Source organism: Vipera ursinii, assembly GCF_947247035.1.
Source record: "Vipera ursinii genome assembly, chromosome: 1".
NCBI lineage: Eukaryota > Metazoa > Chordata > Lepidosauria > Squamata > Viperidae > Vipera > Vipera ursinii.
Window position 1 is genome coordinate 50,739,950 of NC_139512.1, and position 12,430 is coordinate 50,752,379.

General features: G+C 40.0%; 1 protein-coding gene across 4 annotated transcripts in view; it reads right to left on the reverse strand.

The window, feature by feature from the left end:
• ESRRB (estrogen related receptor beta) overlaps window positions 1–12,430 on the reverse strand; it is a gene marked incomplete at both ends in the record, with an annotated part of 107,588 nt that overhangs the window by 26,250 nt on the left and 68,908 nt on the right. For 3 of the 4 annotated variants that reach the window (XM_083375532.1, XM_083375531.1, XM_083375534.1), the window contains one exon: window positions 8,626–8,742. The exons of the other annotated variant lie outside the window; for it this stretch is intronic. In XM_083375532.1, coding sequence (XP_083231658.1) covers window positions 8,626–8,742 — 117 coding nt within the window. The remainder of the gene's footprint in view (window positions 1–8,625; window positions 8,743–12,430) is intronic. 4 annotated transcript variants of the gene reach the window in all.

The following is a 12,430-nucleotide window of genomic DNA, read 5'->3' on the forward strand; positions in this document are numbered from 1 at the left end:
GCTTCAGTGACTCCATCCAGCCACCTCATTCTCTGTCGTCCCCTTCTTCTCTTGCCCTCAATCTTTCCCAGCATTAGGCTCTTCTCCAGTGAGTCCTTCCTTCTCATTAGGTGGCCAAAGTATTTGAGTTTTAGCTTCAGGATCTGGCCTTCTAAAGAGCAGTCAGGGTTGATCTCCTCTAGGACTGACCGGTTTGATCGCCTTGCAGTCCAAGGGACTCGCAGGAGTCTTCTCCAGCACCATAGTTCAAAGGCCTCAATTCTTTGCCACTCAGCTTTTTTATGGTCCAGCTTTCACTGCCATACATTGCAGCTGGGAAGACCACAGCCTTGACTATATGCACTTTTGTTGACAGGGTGATGTCTCTGCTTTTTAGTGTGCTGTCTAGATTTGCCATTGCTTTCCTCCCCAGGAGCAAGCGTCTTTTCATTTCTTGGCTGCAGTCCCCGTCTGCGGTGATCTTGGAGCCCAGGAAAATAAAATCTGTCACTACCTCCATTTCTTCCCCATCTATTTGCCAGAAATTGAGAGGGCCGGATGCCATGATCTTGGTTTTCTTAATGTTAAGTTTCAACCCAGCTTTTGCACTCTCCTTGCACTCTCCCGCAACAAGAGGCTCTTTAGTTCTTCTTCACTTTCTGCCATTAGAGTGGTATCATCGGCATATCTTAGGTTGTTGATATTTCTTCCGGCAATCTTAATTCCAACTTTTGATTCCTCTAACCCTGCCTTTCTCATGATGTGCTCTGCATATAAGTTAAATAGGCAAGGCGACAATATACAGCCTTGCCAGACTCCTTTCCCAATTTTGAACCAATCAGTGGTTCCGTGTCCCGTTCTCACTGTTGCTTCTTGGCCCACATATAGGTTTCTCAAGAGACAAATAAGATGGTCTGGTACGCCCATCTCTTTAAGAACTTGCCACAGTTTGTTATGATCCACACAATCAAAGGCTTTAGCATAGTCAAATACAACCTATCAAACTTTAATTGTAGACTTCTTCCCACCACTCCATGGCCTGACTTACACTGGATAAGAAATTTAAGAAAGAAGCAAACACTAAAATGCTTGGATTTAACAGGGATGGACAATTTACCTGATAGGAAAAAATGGGATTTATCAGATTATTGCTGAAAAATGGTCATGATTTATAGATTCTGGAAATGTATATAGAATGATTTTTGGAAATTATATAATTTGAACAACCTACCTTTTTTTAAAGTCTCAATCCATAGACATTAGAAAGGTAACAGTAGATAGAAGACAGAATTGAACAGTTTACAGAAACAGGAATAGAAACACGATGGATATACTAAGCACAAGTTGCCAACAAGAAGATGCCAACTGAAAATGAGATCATAGTAAGTTTCTGCTTTTAATGCTAACTGCCGAGATTCCAAGTCTAACATTAACTAAAATTTTATAACAATAGTCAAGTCGTGGTCACTATCTGAGAAAAACTGGGAACTGTTAGCAAAAGGTTCTGTAGTGTAAGCTGTCATTCTACAATAAACCTGATCTAGTTTGTTGCTTCACTAGAGAGAAAACAAGAGAACAAATTCTCAAGCTGCCTTTTGAGGCAGCTACCAACCATGATTTAGTACTTTTGCACTGGGAGAGGGAGGCTATCTAACACAAAGCTGTTTTAAACAGTCCCAATTAGTTTTCTTGCCTAATTAAAAGAAAACAAAATTCATTCTCAATTGTAATTTATCTGAATCATTAAATCTCCATGCATTTAAATGACTTAGCATATGAAGATAACAAAACACTTTTTTTTCCTCCGGGAAACATAATAGTGTGAATGCGTATGTGTGTGTATGTGTAAGTGTGTATGCATGCGTGCTTGCATCTACTGGTAAATGAAGTGATATGAAATACAAAGCTTAATCAAAAGTTTTCAGGAGAGACTTTTCAATGGGAAAATTCTGAAAATTGTCTTTTTTTTAGCCCTCTGCCAAAAGAGGGCATTTTGTTAAATATCTTCAAGATGAGCGTGCATTTATCTCCAATTTCTTCTACAATTGTCCAAAAACAATGCTAGACCTGAGACACTGGGGAGATGCAAAATGGCAGCTGTCTGCCAATATAGTAATTCAGCACTGTGAAGGCTGTCACTTCTGTCATAAATTCAGGGAGAAGAAAAGGACAAGAAGGAAAGAATGGCTATCCCTCACAAGTAAAAATGGGATAGAGAATTTGCTTCCAATTATATCATTTCTGAAGACAATGGAAATAAGCATTTAACTCAGATGTAACTCATCGTTTTTATGTAAAATCTGTTATAGAAAATTATTGTATCTTCTGAGGCAAAAAAGCCTGCACTGCATGCTAGAATGAGTCTTCCATGAAAACCTGCTCCTTACTAAACACAATATAAACTGTTTGCCTGGTTACTCTTCTTTTAGGATGTCTCTGTCTTCATGCTAACTTTACTAAAGATAAGAAGATCAAATGAATTTGATTTTATAGAAGGAAACATTATTTATAGAAGGCATGATGAAAAACAAAAGACCAATTCTGATGAGGGACTGAAATGCAAAAGCAAGCAACCGGGCTCCTCTTCTGGGCACATCTGTGATTGTAAGAACTGCTCTTATTATAATGTCAAAAAATGGCCTCCAGCAAACCTGCCACAATCCTACAGCCAAATTTTAGGAGGCCTGGTCTCCTCGGGTTGCTCAGTACCCACATAAGAACTGCTCTGAGCTCATCAGATGAAAGCTGGGTTGTATTTCCAAAAATTAAAAATGAGCACTGGATCAGTGGAAGGGAGTTTCTCATCAAATGAAACTTGTATAATGATCAGCTTCATGGGCTACACTTGTTCCTATTTATCAAGGTCAACCTCTTTCATGGTCCTTGCATCTCATAAATCACTGCCCCTATCTCTATGAAATGCTAATTTTTGTTATTTTTCAGGGTACAATCCCCTAACTCTTGGAAATCTCTAAACTTTAAATGCTACCCTTGGGCATGTGGTGGTGAATGCATCTTATCTTGTATACAAATGGACTATCTATATGAATACTGAAGCATGAAGCAGTACAAAGTCAGTGAACTCATATCCTGCGGTTTGACTGTTTTTCAAAGCTCTGGGTAAGTGGAGAGAAAAAATATATTTCTTTACCCAAAAGAACAAATAGTTTCTTGCCTTTTAAATTAGTAGCAAGGCAGCTTTTTTTTCTTTTCTTTTTTTAAATCATATAATTTCCCAGCCTGCTCACTGATGTTTTCAGAAATTCTTCTCCTTCCTATCCTTTCACTTTCTGCTTTGTTTTATGTTATTTTAGTTTCTGAATAAAGTGCCGTGGAATGGAATCCAGCAATAAAAAAAATTCTGCCTTCAATATGCCATTACCTCATGCCTCAAATAAGACTGACAATTTTCTAACCATCCTGTTGGTGCCACTTATGTTACAGAAGTACTTCAAAAACATCTGCGCCCATATAAATCCTCTGCTGTAAAAGGAGCTGTTCCATTCAAGTGGCAATTCGGTGTGGCCGAGCCAACAAGTTTGAGATCAGATGTTCCCTCAGTGATCTGAGAACAACAATTTTTGGAGAGAGGTATTTTCCCCCTTTTTCTTAATGGATGTAAAACAATTATACCATTTCCTTTTCTTTCCAAAATATTGGCTAAAAACCCAATTTGTTACAAGTGAAAACAGCCAGATATGGAGAGACAGAACAAGCAATACACATTCCCACCCCACCCCACCCCCAATACTAAAATGCAATTAAAATGTCCAAGAAATATCCTATACAATGGAAAACGAACTTCAGACCTAATATTAGGGGTCACGTTGAATTTCCAGGACAGCATTTTTCTCAATTGCACTCTTACGATAAAAGAGGTATCTTAACCTATGATTCCTAGAGAAATCTTCATCCTAAACCTATACATTTCTGCCCTAGTATGTGCATCTGTATATGTTGACAAGGTTTCCTACATGTTAACTTATAATTTAACCTCAGATCAGCTATTTTATACTACAGTAAAAATTGTTCTTAAAATAGCTAAGTTCTTTACAAATATACTTATAGACCCTAAAAAAAAACCTTCCTTAAAATGCGTGCTGTTCACTGAGAAAACTTTACATCATTTGCTTCATTCATCTAACTGTGTAGAAAAATGGTATCTCTGGCACAGCATCGGAGCAGAATGCTCTATAAATACAAAGCCATTAAACCTGAGGCAGCAGCAACCTGATCAGGGCTGCCTTTTAATTTCCTGACATGAGCTGGCCACTAACCCAATTACCCAGAATCCCCGGAGGAGTCTTCATCCTTCCCAGGAAGCACAAAGAGAAAGCACAAACATACTGCCTGGATATCAGCAGAGCTTTCACTGAAATCAAATATCCTTCAGAAAACACATGGAAATCGAAAGGAGGGGGAGGAAACTCAGCAGGGACATTTGACAGACAGGCAGTATTCTAGAATGGCAGTGTGCCACTGAAAGGGACTTAAGAAGAAAATAAGGGTGTGTGTGTGTAGTAATTGTTACCAAACGAACATTTATTTTTTAACCAAGTGTCTTGATTACAAGCAGTGGCTATAGCAGAAGTGACTTTGGATTTCTGGTGGTTGCAGTACCCTATTCAACAACATAATATCTTTTCTTGGTTTCTTTGGCCTTGATCTTCCCTCCGCCTTTGAAATTGCATGACAAAGCAGAGATTTAGCAGCTGAAGCATTTTTCTGCAATGGAAATGCTATCAATGGGAAAGCATTCCTTGATAAAATTTGGCCTGTAAGTTAGTGTTGAAGGCAACAGGACAATATATGGAATAGTGCAAGGTCTTTGCAAATAGAACAGCTTGAAAGTCAAGGCTCAGCTCAAAGCATTTTTAGCTGATTTTTTGTTCAGAACACAGCCAGCCTACTGTGTAATTATTTCCAATTCTGGAGCATCATTCAGCAAAATCAGAGCTCTGGTTTTCATTCAGTTATTAGAGAGCAAGTAGGATCTTCACATAACTTTTTCCACATACAGAGATGTGCCTTGTAGTATCCTTTAGAGCTCCCTTGTCTTTATGAATGGCAGGATGATGGAGACTGTACTGCAACATATTTAGAAAGCACAAAATTGGGAAAGATTTCTATAGATCAAAGTGGTGAAAATCCTCAACACTCAAACTCATATTGCACTCATAATCTGTGTTCTGTTAACAGAAATATCTTTGGCAGCAAATTACTGGCTATAGCAACTGACCGCTATTCATGAGACAGAACTATCAAGAGTATATTAATTAGATTGATTGTGTTGTATCCTATCCAATAGGTTTTACTGAACTTTAGCATGCTATTGAACTTGAGCATCTTTGAATCAAATGGCAAAATATGAGCATTACAAATATATATGGACATTTTGGAAAATTAAGGACATGCTTCTTTAGTAAGAATTGCAAGTTAAAGAGTTTGCCTTAAGCCTAAGCGGTCCACCAAAGAGCACTAGGAGATGGATTGGAGAGGGAAACATTCTTTAAGACCTTCTGGCATAATGATTCCTTCTTTCCTACCTCTGCTTCTTTTTCATTACATTTCCCATAAAGGTAAAGGTTCCCCCGCACATGCATGCTAGTCGTTTCCAACTCTAGGGGTCGGTGCTCATCTCCGTTTGAAAGCCAAAGAGCCAGCGCTTGTCCGAGGACGTCTCCTTAGTCATGTGGCCAGCATGTCTAGATGCCAAAGGCTCATGGAACGCTGTTACCTTCCTACCGTAGTGGTCCCTATTTTTCTACTTGCATTTTTACGTGCTTTCGAACTGCTAGGTTGGCAGAAGCTGGGACGAGTAACAGGCGCTCACTCTGTTACGCGGCACTCGGGATTCGACCCGCCAAACTGCCGACCTTCTGACTGACAAGCTCAGTGTCCTAACCCACTGAGCCACCGCATCCCTTAAATTTCCCATAGGGCCTTGCAAATAGGTTATATCCAGCCTTTTTCAAAGAAAGGCTTTCCCAGATTATAGGATTTGGCTGCATTGTTCAGTATAAGCTGCCAAGAGACCGTTGGATTCCCAGTGCCTGCTAACTGTTCTAAACTATTTAAGGTATTCAAAGTTTTCTAGCAACTCTCTCTCTCACCGAGGAAATATTCAGAGTAGCATTTTTTTCCTTCATCAGTACTTTAGAAGTTCAAGATCACAAAAGAATGGCCTCAGCATAATACAGAAATATGAACTGAAAAAAAGAAATATGCATACATGACATTTGATCTCAGTTATCCATTAGTGTGTCTCCTGGTTTTATTAAAATAATAGCAGAATTTGTCAATATCTAGTGTCTTCCAATATGTTTTCCCTATTTCAAGCATGCTTCAAGGTCAAATTCTCCTGGCCAAAACCTGGAACCAATTTTTTTTTTCCTCCAGGGTGATTTCTGAGAGCAAAACTGTATGTTGAGCAAAAATATTTTATGCCACTTTGGACAATCTCTTCAGATTTAAATCCCCTGAAGGAATATTAACTGATTTTTGTGTGTGAGAAAGATGATTAATTGTAGGTCACAAAACCAACATACTGAATACATGTGCTCTGGACTTATATCTCTGAATTTAAATAGGTAGTTTTCCACTTAAAATTTTAGGTATCTCAGTGAGTCTCTACTCTGCAGTGTAAAAATGGAAGCAGCTGAGATGGTTCTATGCTCATACATCCTTTTAGTTATAGTGCATTGATTAGGACTCTCTTAAAGAAAACAGCCACGATATCTGAGAAACCTATTGATTGTTCACTCTGTCCCTTCCTGCCTCTGTCTCTTACTCACTTTCCGCATTGCTCTCCAATCCCAGTATCTACATCACAAGGGTAGCCTTTCATAGTCTTGAAGTGTCCCTTTGGAACCTTACTTTTTCCATTTCACCTGAAATATCAGCTTCCGTTGACCCTATTTGCCAATGACAAACCTTATCTCCTGTTTTTTCTCTTTGGGGATGTCAAAAATTATTCCTCAGTAAGCCAACAATAATATATAGATGATACATGGGTGGGACTGGAGGGCTGTGGTGAGAGTTGCATGTGTTATCAAGTATGAAAAATGTTGATTTCCACTCATGCTTCAGTCAACTGTCCAGATCTATTTTTTAAAAAAAATAAATAATAACACCTAAGAATACCAATGGCTCCACTTTCCAAATTTTCCTGCAGCTTTTTACTGTCTGTCTTATGTGGGGAGTTTGAAATAACCAACACCATCAGGTTACATTTCAAGTACTGTATCTCTGAATCATAGAGGAACAGTTTTGTGAGAAGAGACAAATCTCCAGCTTTTAAAATACAAAAATGGTCTAGTTTCATTCTGATCTTTTTTCCCCTTTCTGTCCAAGTACCCATTTACGTCAAATAAGACAGATACAGATAGCAAGCAGAATCTAACTTCCCCTTCCCCCCTTTTTAAAAAGGGATATCCTAATTATGTTTCTCATCTTAGTATTCTTCAGGGCAGTCCTAGATGCAATCTGAAACTTTCACCATATCTAGCACAGCCTAATTTGAATGGCTGCTACCTCTTTACTCATTGCATCTTGAAAGTAACAATACAGAGACTCAATCGCTCTAACATCATCCATCTTTTAACCTGTTTTCCTCTTCACACCTGCTGCTGCAGATGATGAAGCCCTGAGGACTCAATAGCTTGCATGCTGTATTCTGTAGAGGATTTAATAAAGGAATTGCCCTAATAATAAATGGGCAAGTGAAGGCTGTTTCACAAATGAGATCTTTGCCTGCTCATCTGAGAAACAGAATCTGTAGAAAAAAAGTATTTTTTTTCTCCAACTCCGTACAGCAAAACCAAGAAAATGATTTCTCTGTGATGAGTTTCTATAGAGTATTTATTTATTTTACTCATGGTAGTTTACAAAAATGTAACTTAAATAACCAAAATATAAATGCAAACAGCATGTCAGATTAAAAGAAGTGACAATATATGATGATGGTAAGCCAGAACATCATCAACACTTATCTGCTGATGGCCTATATACACACATACCCCTGGCCAAATATTATTTAATGTTGGGGTTAGTAAAAAGAAAATCAAGATGATGGCTATGACTGAAATCCTGCAAACCACAATACTGCTTTAATAAAGGTAAAGGTAAAGGTTCCCCCGCACATGCGTGCTAGTCGTTTCCAACTCTAGGGGCCGGTGCTCATCTCCGTTTCAAAGCCGAAGAGCCAGCGCTTGTCCGAGGACGTCTCCATGGTCATGTGGACGACATGACTAGACGCCAAAGGCGCACGGAACGCGGTTACCTTCCCACCGTAGTGGTCTCTATTTTTCTACTTGCATTTTTATGTGCTTTCGAACTGCTAGGTTGGCAGAAGCTGGGATGAGTAACAGGCGCTCACTCTGTTACACGGCACTTGGGATTCGACCCGCCAAACTGCCGACCTTCTGATTGACAAGCTCAGCGTCCTAACCCACTGAGCCACCGTTCAATCTTGACTTTTTAAAAATCTCCCTAACTATTCCATTATCTAAAGACCTTATAGGATCCTCCACATTCTGAGGCAAGAGACGGTGAGATCAGATTAATGGAGTTGTTCATTTTTCAACCATTCTTCTATTTTGTTTTGCTTTTATATTCAGACAGAAGGCGCACTGCAGCCCACCTTACCTTCTTTCAGCATCCCCACTTTGAGGCATTTCATGAAACGACAGGCCTGACAGGACTTGCGCCTCCGTTTTGTGATTTCACACTCATTGGTTGCTGGACAACTATATTCAATGTTCCCTGTAAATAAGGAAAACAAAAGTGAGGACAGATGTAAGCATGCCCTGAAAACAAATAGAAACTAGAACACTGATCAAAATCTTTCTGCTGGAATCAGAGGAATTAGAAGACTAGGAGCACCAATCTACGTATGCTCCTTGGACCAATTCATTTTTTTGCCCTTTAAATATCTTAATGACAACATTGTGTGAGGATTACTATATTGGGCCCAATATGTCAAAATATAGGGGTATAAATAAAACATTGCACTTTATTTATTTATTTATTTATTTATTTATTTATTTATTTATTTATTTATTTATTTATTTATCTTGGGATAGAACAATCTCAAATGGTGGGTGTGAATCCTGGTCATTTCCCAGGGAGCCTCCATTACCCCCTCTTGGCTGCTTTATGGTACATTAATATAAGGAAGGGTAACCAGCCCAAGGACAGCTTTGTAACACAATAGGAGTTGCCACTTGAATCTCCTCCTCAGTCTCCAGTGAGAAATTGGTTGAAATTGGCTCTTTCGTCAGCAAGACGAAAGAGATGGTGCTAGACTTCTTGAGGAAAAAGGAGGAACCTGCCCCACTTTACATTGGGGAGGATTGTGTGGAGAGAGTTTCCTCCTTTAAATTTCTGGGAGTCTACCTCTGTGAAGATCTGACCTGGAAAGTTAATACAACCCAGGTGGCCAGAAAGGCCCAACAGAGGCTTCACTTTCTCAGGGTCTTGCGGAAGAACAGGATAGAACAATGGCTTATGACCCTCTTTTACCGGTCTACTATAGAGAGCGTCCTCTCGTATGGTATTATGGTTTGGTATGCTGGTCTGACAGCCACGGATAGGAAGGCATTACAGAGGGTGGTGAGCACAGTACAAGACATTGTGGGCTGTCCCCTGACACCACTGGATGACATCGCCAGGGCTCGCTGCCTTGGAAGAGTGAGGAAAATTCTCAGGGATGACTCACACCCTGGACGTTATCTCTTTACTCTCCTACCATCGGGTAGGAGATATAGGAGTATAGCCAGCCGCACCAACAGGCTGAAAAACAGCTTTTATCCATGGGCTGTTAGGCTTTTGAACGGGAAATAATTTTTATAAACTTTATGCATAATTGACTTGCGAGGCTGGTGTGTTGTGCAATTAGTTCACATGGTGTAATAAGATGGAGGGTTTGTGTCACTGTAAGCTGCGGGGTGGGGGCACGAAGGGAGGCTCAGCCAATCTCAATGTATACATGGTTGTACTTTGACAATAAAGGTTCATTCATTCATTCATTCACACTGATTTATAGTAAAAATGTTTGGAGATACATAATTTCAATAAATAGTTCCATCTTTAAGACAGATGAAATAGTGGAACTATCAGGGCAATAGTTTAGCTTCATTCTTCAGAATGACTTGGAAAGCACATGAACAATTGGGCTACTCACTACACTGTGAAATGATGCAAAGCATGTTTCTATCCAAAGAGCATCCTTCTGCCCAAACATTGTTTTGTTGTTAGCTGCGAAGTCATGTCCGACTCATCGCAACCCCATGGACAATGTTCCTCTAAGCCTTCCTGTCCTCTACCATCTTCTGCAGTCCATTTAAGCTCACACCTACTGCTTCAGTGACTCCATCCAGCCACCTCATTCTCTGTCCTCCCCTTCTTCTATTGCCCTCAACCTTTCCCAGCATTAGGCTCTTCTCCAGTGAGTCCTTCCTTCTCATTAGGTGGCCAAAGTATTTGAGTTTCAACTTCAGGATCTGGCCTTCTAAAGAGCAGTCAGGGTTGATCTCTTCTAGGACTGACCAGTTTGATCGCCTTGCAGTCCAAGGGACTCGCAGGAGTCTTCTCCAGCACCATAGTTCAAAGGCCTCAATTCTTTGGCGCTCAGCCTTTCTTATGGTCCAACTTTCACAGCTATACATTGCAACTGGGAAGACCATAGCCTTGACTATACACACTTTTGTTGACAGGGTGATGTCAACAGGGTGATATGTATCATCTGCATATCTTAGGTTCTGATATTTCTCCCAGCAATCTTTATTCCAACATTTGATTCATCTAGGCCTGCCTTTCTCATGATGTGCTCTGCAGTGGTTCTGTGTCCAGTTCTCACTGTTGCTTCTTGACCCACATAGAGGTTTCTCAAGAGACAAATAAGATGGTCTGGTACTCCCATCTCTTTAAGAACTTGCCACAGTTTGTTATGATCCACACAATCGAAGGCTTTAGCATAGTCAATGAAGCAGAAGTAGATATTTTTCTGGAACTCTCTAGCTTTCTCCATGACCCAGCGTATGTTGGCAATTTGATCTCTAGTTCCTCTGCCTCTTCGAATACTTCTGGTAGTTCTCGATCCACATACTGCTGGAGTCTAGCTTGTAGGATTTTAAGCATAACTTTACTAGCATGTGAAATGAGTGCAATAGTGTGATAGTTTGAACATTCTTTGGCACTGCCTTTCTTTGGAATTGGAATGTAAACTGATCTTTTCCAATCCTGTGGCCACTGTTGAGTTTTCCAAATTTGCTGGCAAATTCAGTGTAGCACTTTTACTGCATCGTCTTTTAAGATTTTGAATAGCTCAGCTGGAATACTGTCACCTCCACTAGCTTTGTTGTTGCTCAGCTTTTCTAAGGCCCACTTCAGTTCACATTCTAGGATGTCTGGCTCGAGGTCAGTGACCACCTCATAGTGGTTATCAGGGACATTAAGCTTGTTCTTGTATAGTTCTTCTGTATAATTTTGCCACCTCTTCTTAATCTCTTCTGCCTCTGTTAGGTCCCTGCCATTTTGGTCCTTTATCATGCCCATTTTTGCATGAAATGTTCCCTTCATCTCTCCAATTTTCTTGAAGAGAACTCTAGTCCTCCCTATTCTATTGTTTTCTTCTATTTCTTTGCACTGTTCATTTAAGAAGGCATTCTTATCTCTTCTAGCTATTTTCTGGAATTCTGCATTCAATTGGGCGTATCTTTCTTTTTCTCCCTTGCCTTTCGCTTCCCTCTTTTCCTCAGCTATTTGCAAAGCTTCCTCAGACAGCCATTTTGCTTTCTTGCATTTCTTTTTCTTTGGGATGGTTTTAGTTGCTACCTCTTTTACAATGTTGCGAACCTCTGTCCATAGTTCTTCAGGCACTCTGTCTATCAGATCTAATTCCTTAAATCTATTTGTCACCTCTACTGTATATTCAATAGGGATATGATTTAATTCATACCTGAGTGGCCTAGTGCTTTTCCCTACTTTCTTCAGTTTAAGCCTAAACTTTGCAACGAGAAGCTCATGGTCTGAGCCACAGTCAGCTCCTGGTCTTGTTTTTACTGACTATATAGAGCTTCTCCACCTTTGGCTGCAGAGCACATAGTCAATCTGATTTCTGTGTTGACCGTCTGGTGATGTCCATCTGTAGAGCTGTCTCTTGGGTTGTTGGAAAAGAGTGTTTGCTATGACCATAGTATTCTCTTGACAAAATTCTATCAGCCTGTGCCCTGCTTCATTTTGTACTCCAAGGCCAAACTTGCCTGTTATTCCGGTTATCTTTTGGCTTCCTACTTTAGTATTCCAATCCCCCATGATGATAAGGACATCATTTTTTGGTTAGTTCTATAAGGTGCTGTAGGGCTTCATAGAACCGGTCAATTTCATCCTCTTCAGCACCGGTAGTTGGGGCATAGACCTGGACTACTGTGATATTGAATGGTTTGGATTT